We start from the raw sequence: 18,951 nt of genomic DNA, 5'->3' as shown, positions 1-18,951 counted from the left end.
TCTATTTTTTAGCAACTCCACTTCTTTTATTTTCTGAACTCTTTCCGTATTCCCGCTCGGAGCAGCTGAATCACGGCAGCAAAGACAATTCCTTCTTTTTGTGGGAGTTTGTTTTATTTTTGTCCTTCTTTTTGTGGGTGTTTTGTTTTTTTTATCCTTCATTTCTGTGGGAGTTTTTTTTTCCCCTCCTGCTTTTGATTTTTCTCAGTTCTCAGGGAAGTCTGGTCCTCAGTTTCATTCCCAGCCCTTGGGATCCCACTCCTCCCTCCCAAAGCCGACAGGAAGGGTGAGGACTGGGAAAATCTGATTTGGTTTTCCTTTTGTTTCATCACAAAACTGCAAAAAACCCCACGGACAAGACAAGAACATCCAGAAAATCCTTTGGATCTTGGCCAAATCAAATTCCTGGGGAAAATCAGGAGGATTTTAAAACTTCCCGAGCTTTCCGTCACCACCGAGCCCAGATTTCCTTTTCCAGGACTCTTCTTCGTCATCAAGCCTAAATTTCCTTTTCCAAGACTTTTTTCTTTGTCACTGAGGTGAAATGTCCTTTTCCACGTCTTTTTTCTTTGTCACTGAGCCAAAATTTCCTTTTTCAGGACTTTTTTCTTCATTATCAAGCCTATTTTTTTTTTTTTTTTTTTTTTTTTTTTTAGCACAATTTTCTTCACCACTGAGCTGAAATTTCCTTTTCCAGGATGATTTTTTTTTCCCCAGTTTTTCCACCACAGATCCTTGGTTGATCTGATTTCTCTGGTCCTGCTCTTTTTTGGAGAATTCATCTCCCTCCATCACCAGCACTCACCTAAATGTGTCCATTTTATCCCCAAATCTTAAAAAGTTGTTAAAATTCTGGAATATTATCACAGTTGGGAGCTCCAGGTGGGAATTTCCAATGGTATCAATAATGTAAATAATTATAGTAACAATATATTAATATTAATGATAAAGAATTTATTCTAATACTTATTTTAGTTATTTTAATAATTTAATTAATCAATATTAATAACATGTTGCAATGATAACAATGATAATTATTATTTTGATGATGAAAATTGTAACTATGATAATATAATATAGTAATATAGTAATATAATAATAATAATAATAATAATAATAATAATAATGACAATAATAGTGCAGGGGGTGGGACGAGCTCACCTTTAATATCCTTCCAATCCAAACCTTTCCATGATTTTAGGGCAAGAAATCTTTAATTAATCATTTTCTTTTCCTGATATTTATTCTCACACTCTCCTGTGATGGGAAAATGATTTTTTAAACTTCGCAGCAGCTTTTGGAGCAGAGTCAGGATTCAGCTCCCACTTTTCCTCTGCTGATTATTCAATTTATTTTGATGTTCCAGTGGAAATCTGAGATTTCCTGGCTGATAAAAACGCACATGGAAATCCAGAATCCAGGTGTTTGATTTCCCTGCAGCTGCCCTCATTAAAAAGTGCTGCTGCCTTAATTAGCAGGGTGTAATAAATAAAATAAAACACAATTTCCACTGCCACAGGATTTATTAAACAAACAGAGGAGAGAGCAGAGCTCTGATTCTCAAAAATCCAACATTTTTATCCAGCCCAATAAAGACTCAGACAGCAAAACTCGTCAAATTTGACTTTTTATTTCATTGCAGAAGAAAATCCAACGTAGGCCTCATTAGGTTATGCATCTTTAATTATAAAAATAAGCAAAGAAAATAACTTGCCTCTCTCTCCTCGCTATGATATGTTTCAAATAACCTTTATATGAACACATGGAGCTTTACAAATGTCATGGAAACAATAAATAAAGACATATACCAGATATGCTCACTGTTTATTCCAGTACTCAGCAAAAAAAAAAAAAAAAAAAAAAACAACCCCAAAAACCCCCCCAAACTCTCTCCCTTTTCCCTTTTCTAGGTCTCTTTAAATTATAAATACAAATAATGCAAATTTATAATGGCACAAAAAACGTCTAAAGTGCAAAACAAATCACGAGACTCATGCAAACCCTCCCCGCCCCCCCAGAGAAAATCCTTTAGTGAGATTAAAAAAATAAAGCAGAGGTGAAATTGCTGGACTCCAACTTGGGGATCATCCCCCATCCCCAGGGGTCTCTCACACCTAAATCCAAATTTTTTCCATCATTCCCAAAGGATGGGAAGAGCCTCTAAATTAAAAAATCTGCTTTTCTGAGCAGGGAGAGCTGGGAGATCCCAAATTCCTCCCTGCTCCAGCACAGGGACAAAAACGGCCTCAAAGCAGCTCAAAAATTGGGAATTTTGGTTTTTTGGGATGTGGGGAATTCCCAGGGAATGATTCCTGGCAAACCCCACCAGGGGGAATCATCTTCCCACTTCCATTTTCAGGAGATAAAGTGGAAATTGCTGCTGGAAAGGGAAATTTCATTATGAAACCCAGAATAAAAAATGGGATTGGGATGTCCCAAACTCCTCCCCAACCTCAAATCTGCTTTAGGCAGAGAAATGGGTGGGTGGAGGAAAATCCTGAGGACTTTTTCCATGAGGAAAATCCTGCCCAGGTGTCCTTGTCACTTGTTGTGACCCAAAATGTCCCTTTTTGTGACCCAAAAATGTCCCTTTTTGTGACCCATTCCCAAAGAACAGCACAAACCCCAGTGGAATTCCCAGGGATGCACCCCTGGGATCAATTCCTTAATATGATCCTAATTTTTAGGGTCAGAATATTCCAGAAGATTTGGGTTTTCTTTGTGTCATCCTGCCTGATTCAGGAAGGAGCAATTTGCATCTTCCTTGTCCTGGATGGTTCCATTTGGAGAATTCCCCCCACCCCCCCCAAAAAAAAATCACAAATTTTGACCCTTCACTGATGTCAGCAACATTTTTTTTTGTTTTGCTGCTTCCCATTCTCTGCCAGCACTTTTGGGCTACATTTCGTGAAGACAGCAACATCTGGTTTTGATATTTTAGCAGCAAGTTCTGGTTTAAAGGCTTTGTGGTTTTCCAAACAACACAAAAAAAATTAAATTAAAAATTCTATTGCTTCAGGTTTCCACAAGGAGCAGAGATCCTTTATCTGAGGCAGAGTCTCTGCAGAGAGCCCAAGGGATGGATTTGGGTGGATCCAAAGGGAATTTTTGGGGATCACCAGAGCCTGGCTGTGGTGGGGAGTGGGTTTGGGGTCTCCCAGCTCTGCTCCTCTTCCCAGAGCCTGCTGAGGAGGAGGAGGAGGAGGAGGATGGATGGAGGAAAAGCAGCTCCCAGAGCTCATCCCACCTGCTCAGCTTTCCTGCTGGAGCTTGAGGGAATGAAGGATTCCATGGTGGATTCCATGGTGGATTCCATGGGTGGATTCCATGGGTGGATTCCATGGGTGGATTCCATGGGTGGATTCCGTGCTGGATTCCATGGTGGATTCCATGGGTGGGTTCCATGGTGGATTCCATGGGTGGATTCCGTGATGGATTCCATGGGTGGATTCCATGGGTGGATTCCATGATGGATCCCATGGGTGGATCCCATGGGTGGATTCCACTGGTGGATTCCATAGATGGATTCCATGGTGGATTCCGTGAGTGGGTTCCACTGGTGGATTCCATAGGTGGATTCCATGGTGGATCCCATGGGTGGATCCCATGGGTGGATTCCACGGGTGGATCCCATGGGTGGATCCCATGGGTGGATTCCACGGGTGGATCCCATGGGTGGATTCCACCGGTGGATCCCATGGGTGGATTCCACCAGTGGATTCCACTGGTGGATTCCTGCCTACCCCCAGAAATCCTCACGGGAGTTTTGCCCTGTGAGATCCCCCAAAGGATCTGATCAATCCAAAATTCCCAGCCTTGGGTCTAAGTGCATCTCCTGGCCAGCCTAAATTTGGGTTTTTTATGGATTTTCCCCCCAATTTTAGCTCTGAAAGGCTGTTCCTGACCCTGCAATTCACATCCTAAATCTTTCCCCTCTTCCTCTCTAAAAAGGCCACAGAGTGGAACGTGAGTTCTTGACTAGGACACAGGTACTGCTTCCAGGAAAAATAAAACAATAACAAAGAGCTGACTTACAAAACTTAGTTTAGGCAATAAAATTACTCTGCTCTGCTCCTTTGAAGCAGAATCTGGTGGAGTTTCTGTACAGTACAGACAGATTTTAGCACTATTTATACCACAGTTAGAGCAAGGCCTTTAATACTCTAATCTTAAGACAGGCTTTGTTTCTGTTAGGCTTGGTTTAAAGCTTCAGGCAGTTAAATACAGTACAGAGAAGTGAGCTTGGAAATACAACACAGGGTGATGGGACATCCTGACCAACTCCAGCCACAGCCTGGCACCTCCTGCCATGGCAGAACACGTCCTTCTCCTCTTTTGGGCTTTTTGGGGTGGTTTGAACTGGTTTTGCACCCTGGTGCCAGGTCCTGGTGGCTAAAACCACCCAGTGAGTGTGGTAAAGCCTGGCTTAAATGTGTTCCCAGCTCTCTGCTGGAAGGGTTGGGACTGAGGGTGACAATACAGGACCAGGAATGTGACATCCATGCTCGTCCATGGCCAGCACAGATTCATGACATGAATCCCACGGGTATTTTTGGGATGTGCAAGAGTTTTTAGTGCATCTTTTATCACCTGCAGGAGAGGATCTGCAGCTGCTGAATATCCAGGCCTGGCTGGTGCCAGCACAACAGTTTGGGACAACATTCAACCTCCAAACATTTGGTGTTGAAGGTCTGACCACTGCAGGGATCTACTTAAAATGAAGAATTTTGGGGATAACAGATTTTTTTTTTTTTTTTTTTGGTGGGGAAGAGACAGCCATGGCCAGCACAGATTAATGAATGAATCTGTCCATGGCCAGCACAGATTCATGACATGAATCCCACGGGTATTTTTGGGATGTGCAAGAGTTTTTAGTGCATCTTTCATCACCTGCAGCTGCTGAATCTCCAGGTCTGGGTGGTCCCAACACAACAGATTGGGACAAAACTCAACATCCAAACATTTGGTGTTGAAGGCCTGACACTGCAGGGATCTACTAAAAATTAAGATTTTGGGGATAACAGATGTGTTTTTTTGGTGGGGAAGAGACAGAGCCATGGCCAGCACAGATCCATGACATGAATCCCACGGGTATTTTTGGGATGTGCAAGAGTTTTTAGTGCATCTTTCATCACCTGCAGGAGAGGATCTGCAGCTGCTGAATCTCCAGCTCTGGGTGGTCCCAACACAACGGTTTGGGACAAAACTCAACCTCCAAACATCAGGAATTTGATGCCTGAAGGCCTGACCACTGCAGGGATCTACTTAAAGATTTTTTGGGGATAACAGATTTTTTTTTGATGGGGAAGAGAAGAGACAGAACCGCTTGGCTGGCGGAAAACACCGAAACCACCGAAAACACGAAGGAAACGAAACGAGCCCTAAGGAACCAAACCCATCTCCTGGGAGGGGGGGTTAAAATACCTACAAGTCCACTGGCTTTGGGTGCAGCACTCTCCTGGAGCTCAGCTTTGCTGTGCCCCAGCTCAGGCTCGCTCAGCTGAGCCGCGCTTGCCGTGCGCGGGCGCCGAGCCCTCGCCCCGCAGGTTCCTGAGCAGCAGCTTCAGCTTCTGTGGCTCTGAGAGCCTCCTGCGCAGGAATTCGGCCCTGGGGTGGCCCTGGGCACAGTGGTCACTCTGCAGCAGGTGGAACAGGCTGGCCATGTTGGGTCCCAGCTTCTCCATCAGGCTCTCCTTGATGGTGCTCACCGTGTCCTCGTCGCACTCCAGCAGGCTGCGCACCAGCTTGTTGTAGTACCTGGGGCACAGGGAGCTGGTTAGGCAGGTGGAAAAACTCTGAGAAGCACATTTTAAACTTGCCCACAGAGCGTTTTTTTTTTGTGGCACGAGGAGGTGTTAGTCTGACCCACCACCCAGCCAGAATTGGGATTTTTAACTCATTCAGAGAGTGGTTTTTGCAATATCTATGGCACAGGGAGCTGGTTAGGCAGGTGGAAAAACTCTGAGAATCACATTTTAAACTTGCCCACAGAGTGGTTTTTTGTGGCACAGGGAGTTGACTCAGCATCCAGCAAGAATTGGGATTTTTAACTCATTCAGAGAGTGGTTTTTGTAATACCTGTGGCACAGGGACCTGGTCAACCCACAGTGTCCCCCAACCAGGTGAAAAGACTGTGAGAATTGGGATTTTTAACTTGCCCAGAGAGTGTTTGTTGTAATACCTGTGGCACAGAGACCCTGTTAGTCTGAGTCACCACCCAGCCAGAACTGGGATTTTTAATTCATCCAGAGAGTGGTTTTTGTAATATCTATGTCATAGGGACCTGGTCAACCCACAGTGTCCCCCAGCCAGGTGACAAAACTGTGAGAATCAGATTTTTAACTCATCCAGAACATGTTTGGAATTGATTTCTGACTGTGTTGTCACAGAATTTTAAATTTTTTTTAAGGGAAAAACCTCCCAAGGTCAAGTCCAACCTTGTTGTCACTGCACCCAAACACCCTGGGCATGGCAGGGCAGTGCCCCTGGCACAGGGGAGGAATTGCCAAAATTCTGATTTAACTGCCCCAAACCAGCTGTGGGAGGTGAGCACAGAGGGTTTGGAGTGATCCTGGTGGATCAGGAAGGTAAAAAAACGAGGAGCTGAGAGAAATGGGTTAAAGGGTGGGAGTTACTCTGCTAAACACCCGAGTTCCTGGAGCTTTGGGAAGGAAAATGATTGTTGTTGGCAACAACAGATCCTGCCGGGATCACAGCCTGGCCTGGCCCCTGCTCGGGGGCAGGGCTGGGACTGATCCACCCTGTGGCACCATTCCCTCCTGTCCCTGGTGTCCCTCCTGTCCCTGGTGTCCCTCCTGCCCATTCCCTTCTGTCCCTGGTGTCCCTCCTGCTCATTCCCTCCTGTCCCTTTTGTCCCTGGTGTCCTTCTTGTCCCTCATGTCCATTCCCTCCTGTCCCTGGTGTCCCTTTTGTCCCTAGTGTCCCTCCTGTCCCTCTGTCCATTTCCCTCTTGTCCCTCCTGTCCTTGTCCCCCTTGTCCCTCTTGTTCCTCTCATCCCTTTCCCTGCACAGCCTTTACAAGGACCAGAAAGGGGCCAACCAGTTCAGTCCAATCCTGGCAGATTCCCTTGGGGCAGATCTTTAGGACACACAATCCATGGCTACTTCCATTCCCTTTGTCCCTCCTGTCCTTTTTTCCCTCCTGTCCTTTTTTTTCCCTCCTGTCCCTCTTGTCCCTTTCCCTGCACAGCCTCTACAAGGACCAGAAGAGGGAAAATCCCTCAGTCCAAGCCTGGCAGATCCCTGGATTCCCTCAGGACACACAATCCATCTTCACCTCCCTGCACAAAACCCCAAATGAGCCTTTCCCTGCCTCCTCTCCAGCTGCACCTTCCCCTGGACAGCCCTGGGCACAAATTCCTTGTCCAAGGAGCAGCCAGGAAAGCAGTGCTGGTCTGAATTCCCAGCCCTGCAGAGAATTCCTCCAAGGAATTCTCCTCCACAGCCCCAGGAGCACAGGACAGCACCTGGCACCCCCCCTGCCCCAGGGAACATCTTCCCAGGGAGACAAAATTGGGAAAAAGGGCAGCAGTCCCACATCTGCTGGCATTTCTGCCTGAAAGGACCTCAGGGAACTTATTTTAAGCACTTTAAGGTCACGGTGACATTTTTCCACCGGAGCAGAGAGGAGAACAACCTGCAGGTGGAGGAGGGGAAGGAAGAGGGAAATGAGAGTTCCCATTCCAAGTCCTTTCCCAACTCTCAGCCCTTGGAGCAGCCAGGGCAGGTCAGCTGAGGTCAAAGTCGGAGCTGCACTAAAGGACCGAGCTTCGGCTCGGCTCAGCAGGGCTGGGAGTGAGGTTTAAAGTGGAGTTCAGCAAAGCTGAGCTGGTTTAAACCAGGCTTAAACCAGGGCTGGACAATGAGCCCAGCCAGCCCCGCAGCTTCCACACCGGGACGCTTCTGCAGAGCCCGTCAGAGCTGAGCTGCTCCTCCCCGAGATGAAATCGCAGGAAGATGAAATGACCTTTAACTACTTCCCCTGGGCGGCCAGGCCAAGTGGCACATTCTGATCCTGCCGGGCTGGGAAAGCAGGATGCTCCGGGAGCCCTCGGAGCTGGGAAATCCTGCTGCCTTTGTTCCTCTGCGTGTCACAATATCCTCTGCCTGGGGCTGGGGAGGAGCTGCCTCCTCCTCCTCCTCGGGACAGACTCCAGGATGCTCTCAGAGGAGCATCCCAGCCCTGCCCAGTGTCCCCAAATCCCCCTCCAAGGGCTGCTGAAATTCAGGATTCATCACTTTAACCTGGGCTCCTCTCCCACAAAACCTCTTCCAAATTCACCTGGGGGAAAGACACCCAAGTTTCATTTTTATTCCCCCCAGTATAATTTTGCCTTCTCAATTTTGCCTTCTCAATTTTACCTTTTTTTTTTTTTCTGGATAGACAACAAAAAAAATTCTCCATCTGCAGCAGAATTTTCTGCAATAGGAGATGGATTTCAATGATCTTTGTGGGTCCCTTCCAGCTCTGGTTATTCTGGGATTCTCTGAATAAATTTTTTGCTGGTTGATGTAATATAAAAAGTATTTATCACCTGTGCACCTGTCCTGGGATGGGTTTAGGATTCTCCTGGATCCAGCCACAGCCACCCCAGAGGAGTAGACAGGCCCCACAACCCAGAGCTCTGCCTGCACTCCAATCCCAGAATTATTTACTCCAAGGGCTCCAAAAAGGTCCCTTTTATCCCTTTTATCCCAATCACAAGACTCAGCACTGATTGTTCCAGGATTTGGAGGAAGAAATCCCTGTCCCTGCAGCGTGACTGCAGCAGCTCCCTGTGTCCCCTGTCCTTGGAGAGGGGACAGGGCAGTGCTGTGCCAGGCAGCAGGGTGACATCCCTGTCCCTGCAGGAACAGGACACAGCCCCAAACCAGAGCAGGGAGAGCCCCAGGCTGTCCCCAAAATGAGGAACACCAGGTCAAAAAATGGAAATAAATGCATTTTCCCAGGAAGGCAAATAAATGTATTTTCCCAAAATGAAAAACAAGAGTGTTCCCCCCCAAAATTACATTATACATTATTTGGGAATACAAACACAAAACACATTATTTGGGAAATAAATATTTCCCAAAAAGAGAAGGGACAATGGTTCTAAAGCTGCACAGGATTTGAAGAGGCAAATCTTCACTGGGCTGAGCTGTTTGAGGACCTGCAAGCACTGAACCACCTCAGCCCCTCTCACTCCTGCCTCTGCAATTCCCATTCCTGATATTCCATGGAATTTTCCATCCCAATATTCCAAGGAAATTCCCATCCTGATATTCCAAGGAATTTCCCATTCTAATATTAGAAGGATTTTCCCATTCCCATATCCCCTGTATCAGTTGGAGAACTGGTTTGGGAGACCCCTCTCATTCCTGCCTCTGCAATTTCTATTTCCAGTATTCCAAGGAATTTCCCATTTCCGACATTCCAAGGAATTTCCCACCCCAACATTCTCAGGAATTTCCCGTCCCACACCCCGTACCAGTTGGAGAACTGGTTTCTCATTCCTGCCTCTGCAACTCCCATTCCCAATATTCCATGGTAATTCCCATCCCAATATTCCATGGAATTTCCCATTTCTGACATTCCCAGCAATTCCCCCCTCGTCATTCCCGGCAATTCCCGCCCATACCATTTGGATAACTGATTTGGGAGCTGCCCCTCTCACTCCTGGCTCTGCAATTCCAATTTCCGATATTCCAAGGAATTTCCCACCCCGCCATTCCCGGGAATTTCCCATTTCCGATATTCCCATCAATTCCCTGCCCTGGCATTCCCAGGAATTTCCCATCCCGCCCTTCCTGGGAATTCCCCGCCCGCCATTCCCGGGGATTCCCCGCCATTCCCGGGGATTCCCTGCCTGTACCGGTTAGAGAACTGCTTTGGGAGCTGCCCCTCTCACTCCTGCCTCAGCCATTCCCATTTTCGATATTCCCAGCAATTCCCATCCCGCCATTCCCGGGAATTCCCATCCCGCCATTCCCGGCGATTCCCCTCCCGCCATTCCCGGGAATTCCCATCCCACCATTCCTGGCGATTCCCCACCATTCCCGGCGATTCCCCGCCCGCCATTCCCGGCAATTCCCCACCCGCCATTCCCGGCGATTCCCCACCCGCCATTCCCGGTGATTCCCCGCCATTCCCGGCAATTCCCATCCCACCATTCCCGGCGATTCCCCGCCATTCCCGGGAATTCCCCTCCCACCATTCCCGGCGATTCCCCGCCATTCCCGGCGATTCCCATCCCACCATTCCCGGCGATTCCCCGCCATTCCCGGCGATTCCCCGCCCGCCATTCCCGGGAATTCCCATCCCGCCATTCCCGGCGATTCCCCACCCGCCATTCCCGGGGATTCCCCGCCATTCCCGGCGATTCCCCTCCCGCCATTCCCGGCGATTCCCCGCCCGCCATTCCCGGGAATTCCCGGCGATTCCCGCCCGTACCGGTTGGAGAAGTGCTGCGGCAGCTGCACCACCTCGGTGATGGCCTCGGGGTTGCGGCGGGCGATGCCGCACATGCCCAGCTTGCTGTAACACTCCTCCTGCACCTCGGAGATCATCCTCTGGAACGTGGAGCACCTGCGGATGGCCAGGAACACCTTGGCCGTCACCCCGTTGGCGATGCACTTCAGGCTCTCCTTCACAAACGCTTTTCCCTGCCCAGGGGAGCAAAAGAAATTTCGGCTCTGTTGGAACCTGGAGCAGCAGCAGTGGGAGTTTTGCACGGTTTTTGTCTCGGGCTTTTGTGCCTTCAGTGGGAGGGAGGATTAAAAAATGCATGAAGGATGTGAATTTTCTCATTTTTGGGTTTGGTTGTTCATTAAGTTTTATCAAAAAGTACAAAGAGCAAGCTGCTAGAAGAGAGGAAAATAGAGGCAGATCCAACTGCTGCAAGGTCTCTTAATGCAAAATAGAGATTAACACCTGTATTATTTATGCTTTTAACCCAATAACTACATTTCCACAACCCTCCGTGTGGCACTGATTGTCCAACCAGAAACTAAACCTGAAACCATGAAGAAGAAGGAAGATGAGCACCAAAATTCTCCATCTTGTCCCACACCTATCCCTATATTATAAAAATCTCAAATTTAAAACTCATCACCATGTGAAATCACACATTTTTATTTAACCACACACCCATGATTTTAACTCCATCACTCAAATTTTGGAAGTTTTCTCCAAGGCCTCAGGTCAAAAGCAGTGATCTCCTGGGGACCAGTGCCAAAAAAAGATCAAAAATCCCAGATTTCTGGGATCCAACAGGAACTCTGGAGCCTGGGAGTTCTGAACTTCCTTGGAGTTTAAATCATGGGTGTGTAGTTTGAATAGAAGTGTGTGATGTCACATGGTGAAAAATTTGGAATTTGGGGTTTTAGAATATAAAAATAGATATGGGACAAGATGTAAGTTTTGGGGAATTGGCTTCTTCTTCCTTCTTGTTCCTTCTCCTTGGTTTTAGGTGGTGTTTTCTTGGTTGGATAGAAAGTTCTGCACTAACAAGTGTTTGGTCATTGGGTCAAAAGTATAAATAATATAGATGTTAATTTTTAATTGGACAGTGAGGCCCTAAAAGACAATGAGCAAGATCCAGCTCCATTTTTCCACTTTTAGCTTGTTAGCTGGCAGTGCTTTAGCACTCACTGCAACTTAGACAAGAATTAATAAACAACCGAGTCAGAACACAAAAATCCATCTCTGATGCCTTCAATCCCAGCTCTGACTGAAGAGGAAAATAGAAGATAAACACTAATACAGAATTCCAGGGAATCCAAAAAAAGGGGAAGTGTTGTGGGTACTCCAGCAGGCCTGGCTATGCTAATTACCCTCCTGCAATTACAGATCTGCCAGGCACAAATGAATTCTCCCAATTCTTGCACAGTTGTCACTCTCAGCAGTTGGGATGCTCTGAACTCCCATTCCCAAAAGATTGAGCCAGTGGGAATCTTTGGCCTGGAGCAGAGATGGAGCATCTCTGCCCCACAGATGGATTTAACATCAATTTAATGCCAAGCAGTTTCACACTTCTGGTTCACACCTCTGGAGCCTTTATGGCTTTTAAATCAGTCCTTGGGAGCAGGAGCACAGGGAACAAGGTGCTGTGTGAATTTTGGGAGGAGAACACAAAGGAAAAGTGATTTTGACAGAGCACAGCCCTCCGATTTTATCCCATTTACTCTCCCTCCCTGTTCCCAAACCCAAACACTCGCAAGCCAAAGCCCAGCCCTGTGCCAGGTCACACAGGCAGGAGATTTATTTTGTTCGAAGAACATTTCTATTTCTTCCTGGAGAGGAAACTTTGCTCTCCGCCCCACGGAACCCTCCGTGCCAAGTCCTCACACGGAGCAGGAAAAAAGAGCCCTGGAGGATGAGCTTGGAGCCAAAAACGGGGGCTGAGAGGAGCAGGAAGGGCTGCAGGGAGGGGAGGGTTAATCCTGCCCAAAGCACGGCTTAAATTAAACCAGGCGTTGAGCGGAGCTTTTAGCACGTGCTTGTCGGGGGCATGAAAAGGCGGCTCCCGTTTATTCTCTATTTTCGGCCGGGTTTTATTCATTCTCGGCCGGGTTTTATTCATTCTCGGCCGGGTTTGATCCCCGGCCGGGTTTTATTCCCGTCCCCTCGGTGCCCGGGCTGTACCTGAGTGTCGAATTTAGCAGCGCTGTAGAGGAAGGATTTGCAGATGTCGTACATCCCGTCCGTGTCGCACGTGGAGTTCTCCAGGCAGGCGAAGGCTCCGCAGCCCACCTGGAGAGCGCTGTTCAGGCAGCGAACCACCTCGGCTGTGGAGAGAGGCAGGGAGTGTCAGCACAGCAGGGAAAAACCCATCCTGAACTGCAGCTAAATCCCATCCCGAACTGCAGCTAAACCCATCCCGAACTGCAGCTAAACCCATCCCGAACTGCAGCAAAACCCATCCAACCCACAGACAAAACTCATCCCGAACTGCAGCTAAACCCATCCCGAACTGCAGCTAAATCCCATCCCAAACTGCAGCAAAACCCATCTCGAACTGCAGCTAAACCCATCCCGAACTGCAGCTAAACCCATCCCGAACTGCAGCTAAATTCAAACCCAAACTGCAGCTAAATCCATCCCGAACTGCAGCTAAATTCAAACCCAAACTGCAGCTAAACCCATCCTGAACTGCAGCTAAACCCATCCCAACCCACAGCCAAAACCCATCCCGAACTGCAGCTAAATTCAAACCCAAACTGCAGCTAAATCCTTCCCAAAGTGCAGCTAAATCCCATCCCAACCTGCAGCCAAATCCCATCCCAACCCACAGCCAAATCCATCCCAAACTGAAGCTAAATCCCATCCCAACCTGCAGCTAAATCCATCCCAAACTGCAGAAAAATCCATCCCAACCTGCAGCTAAATCCATCCCAAACTGCAGAAAAATCCATCCCAACCTGCAGCTAAATCCATCCCAAACTGAAGCTAAATCCCATCCCAACCTGCAGCTAAATCCATCCCAAACTGCAGAAAAATCCATCCCAACCTGCAGCTAAATCCATCCCAAACTGCAGCTAAATCCATCCCAAACTGCAGCTAAATCCCATCCCAACCTGCAGCTAAATCCCATCCCAAACTGGAGCCAAATCCATCCCAACCTGCAGCTAAATCCATCCCAAACTGCAGCCAAATCCATCCCAACCTGCAGCTAAATCCATCCCAAACTGCAGCCAAATCCATCCCAGCTCACAGCCAAATCTGATCCCAACCTGCTGCCAAATCTGCTCTCAATCCACAGCCAAATCTGATCCTAACCCACAGCTAAATCCATTCCCAACCTGCTGCCAAATCCAATCCCAAACTGCAGCCAAATCAGATCCTAACCTGCAGCCAAATCCAATCCCAAACTGCAGCTAAATCCAATCCCAAACTGCAGCCAAATCCATCCCAAACTGCAGCTAAATCCAATCCCAACCCACAGCCAAATCTGATCCTAACCCACAGCTAAATCCAATCCCAACCCACAGCCAAATCCATCCCAACCCACAGCTAAATCCAATCCCAGCCCACAGCCAAATCCTGCTCTGGCACTGGGCGAGGCAGGCGTGGCTCAAACCCTCTTTGATGCTCCAAAACCTGCCATGGAACCAGGCAGGGAGAGCTCTGCCTGAAAAGAAACTCCAGAGAGACCTCAGAGCCCCTTCCTGTGCTGAAAACTGGATTATGGAAAAGCAGGAGAGAGGCTTTTTATACACACAGAGATAGAAGAGCTGGGAATGGTTTTAGGCTGAAAGAGGAGAGATTTAGGTCAGATTTTAGGGAGAAATTCCTTTCTTGGAGGGCAGTGAGACCCTGGCACAGAGAGGTTGTGGGTTCCTCCTCCCTGGAAGTGCCCAAGGCCAGGTTGGAGCACTCTGGGATAATGGAAGGGGATGAGATGGGCTCTGAAGTCCCTTCCAACCCAAACCATTCCAGGATTCTATAATTCCATGATTCTATAATTCCATGATTCTATAATTCCATGATTCTATAATTCCAGGATTCTATAATCCTATCACTCTATAATTCTATCATTCTATAATTCCATGATTCTGTAATTCTATAATTCTACAATTCCAGGATTCTACAATTCCAGAATTCTCTGATTCCATGATTCTACAATCCTATTATTCTACAATTCAATGATTCCACAATTCCAGAATTCCCCGAAGACACAACCAACACCCCAAGGAACAGAAATTCCAGCCACCAAACCCCTCGAGGGTCACACAGGAATTAGAGAGGCAGCACCTCACAGTCCTTGCTTAGATGGAGACCCAAATGTCCACCCCACCCCAATCCTCACTCCAGGCATTTCCACCTTTATCCCAACTCCCTCTAAAGAAAAAAATTGAAAGCTCCGAGGTCTCTTCCTTGTTTTTTGTCCAGCCTGGCAGCACCTGGCTCACAAAACCACTCCGAAAATGAGATTGAAATGCCAACAAGTTGGCAGGAAATCGCGCTTATTGGGAGGTATTTGTGCTTTTCCGAAACGCCTGAATTGCCTAAAAAGAAGATTTCAGCTCAGCACTCACAAGGACTCGATCCACAAGCTCAGTGCTAAAACTGCCCTGGGAGTTTGCAGGCATAGCTAAAAAAAAAATATCTTTTTTTTTTTTTTTTTTTTTTTCTGAAATTTGGGCAGAGAAATGTCAGGTAATGGAGCTGGAGGGATAAAGCGAAGCCCGGAGGCAGCGGTGAGTCTGAGCACGAGGGAATCCGTGTCATCAGAGCACATCCAGGGCATTTTAACAATGAATCAGCACAATTGCCACATGATTGCCCTGAAATTAGCCGGGATTAACCTTCCTGGCTGAGCCGAACATCTGTCCCCTCCCGAGCCCGGGCAAGGCACGTTCATCGCTCCTGCAGCTCAGGTTTCCAGACATTCCTGGGCAAGAAATGCGAGCCCAGGGTCTCCCATCCAGCCCCGAGGTGTGGGAAAAGTGAGGTTTTACTGGGACGGAACACACCTTATTCGATCTAACTTGTGCGCTAAAGAGGATTCTTTACAACTGGGGATTTTCCCACGGAAAAAAAATATAATAAAAAATGGAGAAATAATATTAAAAAAAAAAATCCCTCAATTAACCCCTGGTGGCTCCGCGCTCTTGCTGACGTGCCTGAAGGGAGGAATATTTGGTAATTCATCCCCTCCCCGGTTCATAACCTCCCGCAGCACGAGCCAGCCCCATAATTAGCTTTCCACAGGTTCCAATTAGAACTTCGCTGGCAGCAGACTCCGGGTGCGCCGGGCTTGGATTGTTTTAGGCGCGGTGCGAGAGGGAGACCCCACGTTTCTATAGCGACCAAACACAAAAGCAAAAAATCGAGCGAACACCCCCCTCTCCAACACTGCAGAGCCTTGCGGAGCTAAAATAAATCAGCTGCTAATGAGCTCCGAATTGGAGCTCCAATATCCTCGCGGTACAGTAGAAGGCAGATTTTTAATTCCCATTGTTCCAGACAATGTCTCCAAGTTATCTGAGCAGCAAAGTCCAGACATCCAGCAATTTTTTTTTTTTTTCCTTTTCTCCATTGTGAACGCAAGTTTGTTAAATGTCACCGATGTATTTTTACAGTGGCAGCCGAGCGATAGCCATCGGTTTGTGACAATCTCAGCGAGCAGGGGACAGTTTCTAGGTTACTGCAATTCTTCAAAGTGGCGGCTCTGGCTGCCCCTCTTTGAACAGACAGATGTTCACAGAACAATGGGGCAGTCCCAGCGCCGCCGATTTCATCAACTTCCTAAAAAGCAAGGGGTTTAACACCGGGGAGAGGGATACATGCAAGCAGGAAAATAATAAAAATAATGATCAAAAAAAGTGCACGGAACTCATTGAGGAGCTGGGGGAGGAGGGGAGAGCCTGGATCGCATCCTCGCTCCGACAGGAGGTTCCTGCTCCAGCTCTGCACCAACCCTGAAAGGAACATTTGTGCTGCCTGCCGGGAAGTTTAGAAGGAGAAAAAAAAAAAAAAAAAAAAAAAAAAAGGAAAAAGAAGAAAAACCAGCAGCAGAGAAATCTGAGACAGTTTAAGGCATGGGGCTCCGAGCCCTGCTCGCCGGCGTTACCTGAGTTCTGCGCTGCCACCCGCGCTTTCCTGGGGCTCACAGAGTCATTCTGCTCAGCTTCGTAGGATGCGGATGCACTGATCAGCAGCAGCAGGAGAAAACCAGACTTTAGGAGCATTCTCTGACAAGTTTCCGCTAAGTGTGGGGTTGGGTTATTTTTTTTTTTTTTTTCTTTTTTTGGGTGTCTTGTTTTTTTTTTTTTTTTTTCTTTTTTTTTTTTTTTGGGATGTGTGCGCCTCTCCTCTCCGGGTTCGAGCGAAGATGTGGAGCTGGATACGCGCTGGCAGGAGGGAGGGATGGAAGGAAGGGAGAAGGAAGGAAGGAAGGAAGGAGGGAGGGAGGAGGATCCTGGCGAGCGCGGGGATGAGCGCGGGGATGTGCGGAGGATCCCGGTGGCCCCTCTGGCTCCTGCTCGCTGGGGGACCGAGAGCTGCGAGGATTTTATAGCCGCCCTTATCGGTCCCCCCCGGGCTGCGGAGCCAATCGGCGGCGCTGGGCAGAGCCAAGGGAGGACTGGACTCATTCAAGCCCCACGAAACTGCAACTTCACAGGAAGAATATTTTTCCAGCCCATTGAAAGTACCTGCCAAAGAACAATGAGCGAAAAGTTCATCCCTGGAGGAGCGGTGGGAAAGGGGAAGGGGAGGGGGGGAGGCTTCCTACGGATCGAGGAGCTCGAGGAAGTGACAGCGCTGCCCTAAAGCGCCCCCACCCCAAAAGAAAATCACCTGCCCTTTAGGAAAAAACTGTTCCCGTCCGTCGGAGAGGGATCTGCGGGTGGGAACGGGCGGTTTTGAGGGGCTCGGGGATGGGGATGGAATGGGATGGGAATGGGGATTAGGATGGGGATGGGATGGGGATTAGGATGGGGATGGGATGGGGATGGGAATGGGGATGGGATGGGATGGGAATGGGGATTAGGATGGGGATGGGATGGGGATAGGATTGAGATGGGGATGAGGGTTGGGATGGGAATGGATCTGGGTCTGGGTTCGGGTCTGGGACTGGGTCTGGGACTGGAGATGGGTCTGGGGATGGAATGAGGCTAGGGATGGGGATGGGATGGGGATGGGGATGGGGATGGGGATTGGGATGGGATAGAGATGGGGATGGGATGGGGATGGGATGGGGATTGGGATGGGATAGAGATGGGGATGGGATGGGGATGGGACAGGGATGGGGCTGGCAGGGATCCTCTGGCTCCTGCCCCGGCTCTCACCTTTCCCGGTGCTGCCTCCTGCCCCAGCACGTGCGAGCCCCGGGACTCATCCCTGCCCTCACGTAGGCTCATGCAAATCCCTCCCTGCCCCAAACCTCGCCTGCCGCCTCCTTCTCCTCCTAAAATGAGCAATTCCCCCATAAAATCAGCAATTCCCCCCATAAAATCAGCAATTCCCCCCATAAAATTAGCTATTCAAACCTTTTGCTGTGTCCCAAACCCCAATTTTTAGGTGTTTCTTGGTTTTCCTCACCCCCCCCCTCCTTGCTCCAAACTCATTCCTGTTTTTCAGATTTCATAACGGGAGGAGGCACCCTAATGCCTGATTTAATCTCGGTTTTAATAGGCACGTAATGAGGATTAACACGCTGCAGGATTGATTATCCCGGATCCCAGAGACAATTTAAAGCTCTGGGTGTTTCAGGGATGAAAGTGAAGCAGGGCTTTTAAACCTTACAGCTGAAAGGAAATGGGGAAAGGTGCGTGGAGAAAGATTTCCAGATAAAAAGTTACAAGTTCCTGCAGTTTAGAATAAACCCAAGGATTTGGAGATCGGGTCTGGCTGATCTGATCTGAGCTGATTTGGATCCTCAGCACGTTTGGGGCTCGCTCTGCCACCCCCAGGATCTTTTCTGGGAAGGGGAAGGACTCTGAACTCGGTGGTGCCAGGGAAGGAAACGCAGCTTGGAGAGATCCATGGATCCATCCAGGCACAGAATTCCCATTTGACCAACCAATTCCACAAATCCCATTAGAGTGAAGGAGCAAAACGCCCCATTTTAGGCGCATTTATTCGGGTTTAAAGGGCAATAAGGAAGGATTTAGAGAAGCAGGAGGAGGCTCTTTCCATGGAGCTCCAGGAGCTGTTTTGCCTCATTCCTACTTTTTTTTTTTTTTTTCCCTGGGAAAATGGGATCACTCGGGATCCGGTTCGGGCAGCGCTGCCCCATTCCCGGTGCTGCCGGTTCCCTTTGGAATGGGAACAGGAGCGAGGTTGTGCTGCTGCCCGGGGGTCACAGGAACAGCTGTGCCAGATGTTCCCAGCGCACGCCAAAAGACCTGAAACAGGAGAGTTTCGGGTTTCGGGTTTCGGCTCCGGTTTGGGACACCGAGCCAAATTCATTAAATAAAGAAGAAGAAAAAAAAAAAAAAAAAAAA

General features: G+C 48.4%; 1 protein-coding gene across 1 annotated transcript; it reads right to left on the bottom strand.

The window, feature by feature from the left end:
- Positions 1-5,193: 5,193 nt before the first annotated feature.
- Positions 5,194-17,134, bottom strand: STC1 (stanniocalcin 1). Its single transcript, XM_079333020.1, has 4 exons — positions 16,575-17,134; positions 12,644-12,786; positions 10,451-10,662; positions 5,194-5,757 (listed from the first exon to the last, which is right to left on the bottom strand). Exons 1-4 carry the CDS (start codon positions 17,095-17,097, stop codon positions 5,487-5,489), a joined length of 1,149 nt encoding a protein of 382 aa, XP_079189146.1. The 5' UTR covers positions 17,098-17,134; the 3' UTR covers positions 5,194-5,486.
- Positions 17,135-18,951: the final 1,817 nt, after the last annotated feature.

The sequence above is a fragment of the Erithacus rubecula genome (genome assembly GCF_903797595.1).
Source record: "Erithacus rubecula genome assembly, contig: scaffold_728_arrow_ctg1, whole genome shotgun sequence".
NCBI lineage: Eukaryota > Metazoa > Chordata > Aves > Passeriformes > Muscicapidae > Erithacus > Erithacus rubecula.
Note: the sequence above shows the minus strand (reverse complement) of the source record. Positions and strands in the feature narration are given on the sequence as shown.

What these genes read in the sequence shown, in the direction of transcription:
- STC1 (XM_079333020.1), bottom strand. Translation starts at nt 17,097, where the DNA reads ATGAGTCCAGTCCTCCCTTGGCTCTGCCCAGCGCCGCCGATTGGCTCC. An exon ending in GGTGGCAGCGCAGAACTCAG is followed by an intron (nt 12,787 to 16,574) that starts GTAACGCCGGCG and finishes CTCTCTCCACAG; the next exon opens with CCGAGGTGGTTCGCTGCCTG. An exon ending in CTGCTAAATTCGACACTCAG is followed by an intron (nt 10,663 to 12,643) that starts GTACAGCCCGGG and finishes TCCCCTGGGCAG; the next exon opens with GGAAAAGCGTTTGTGAAGGA.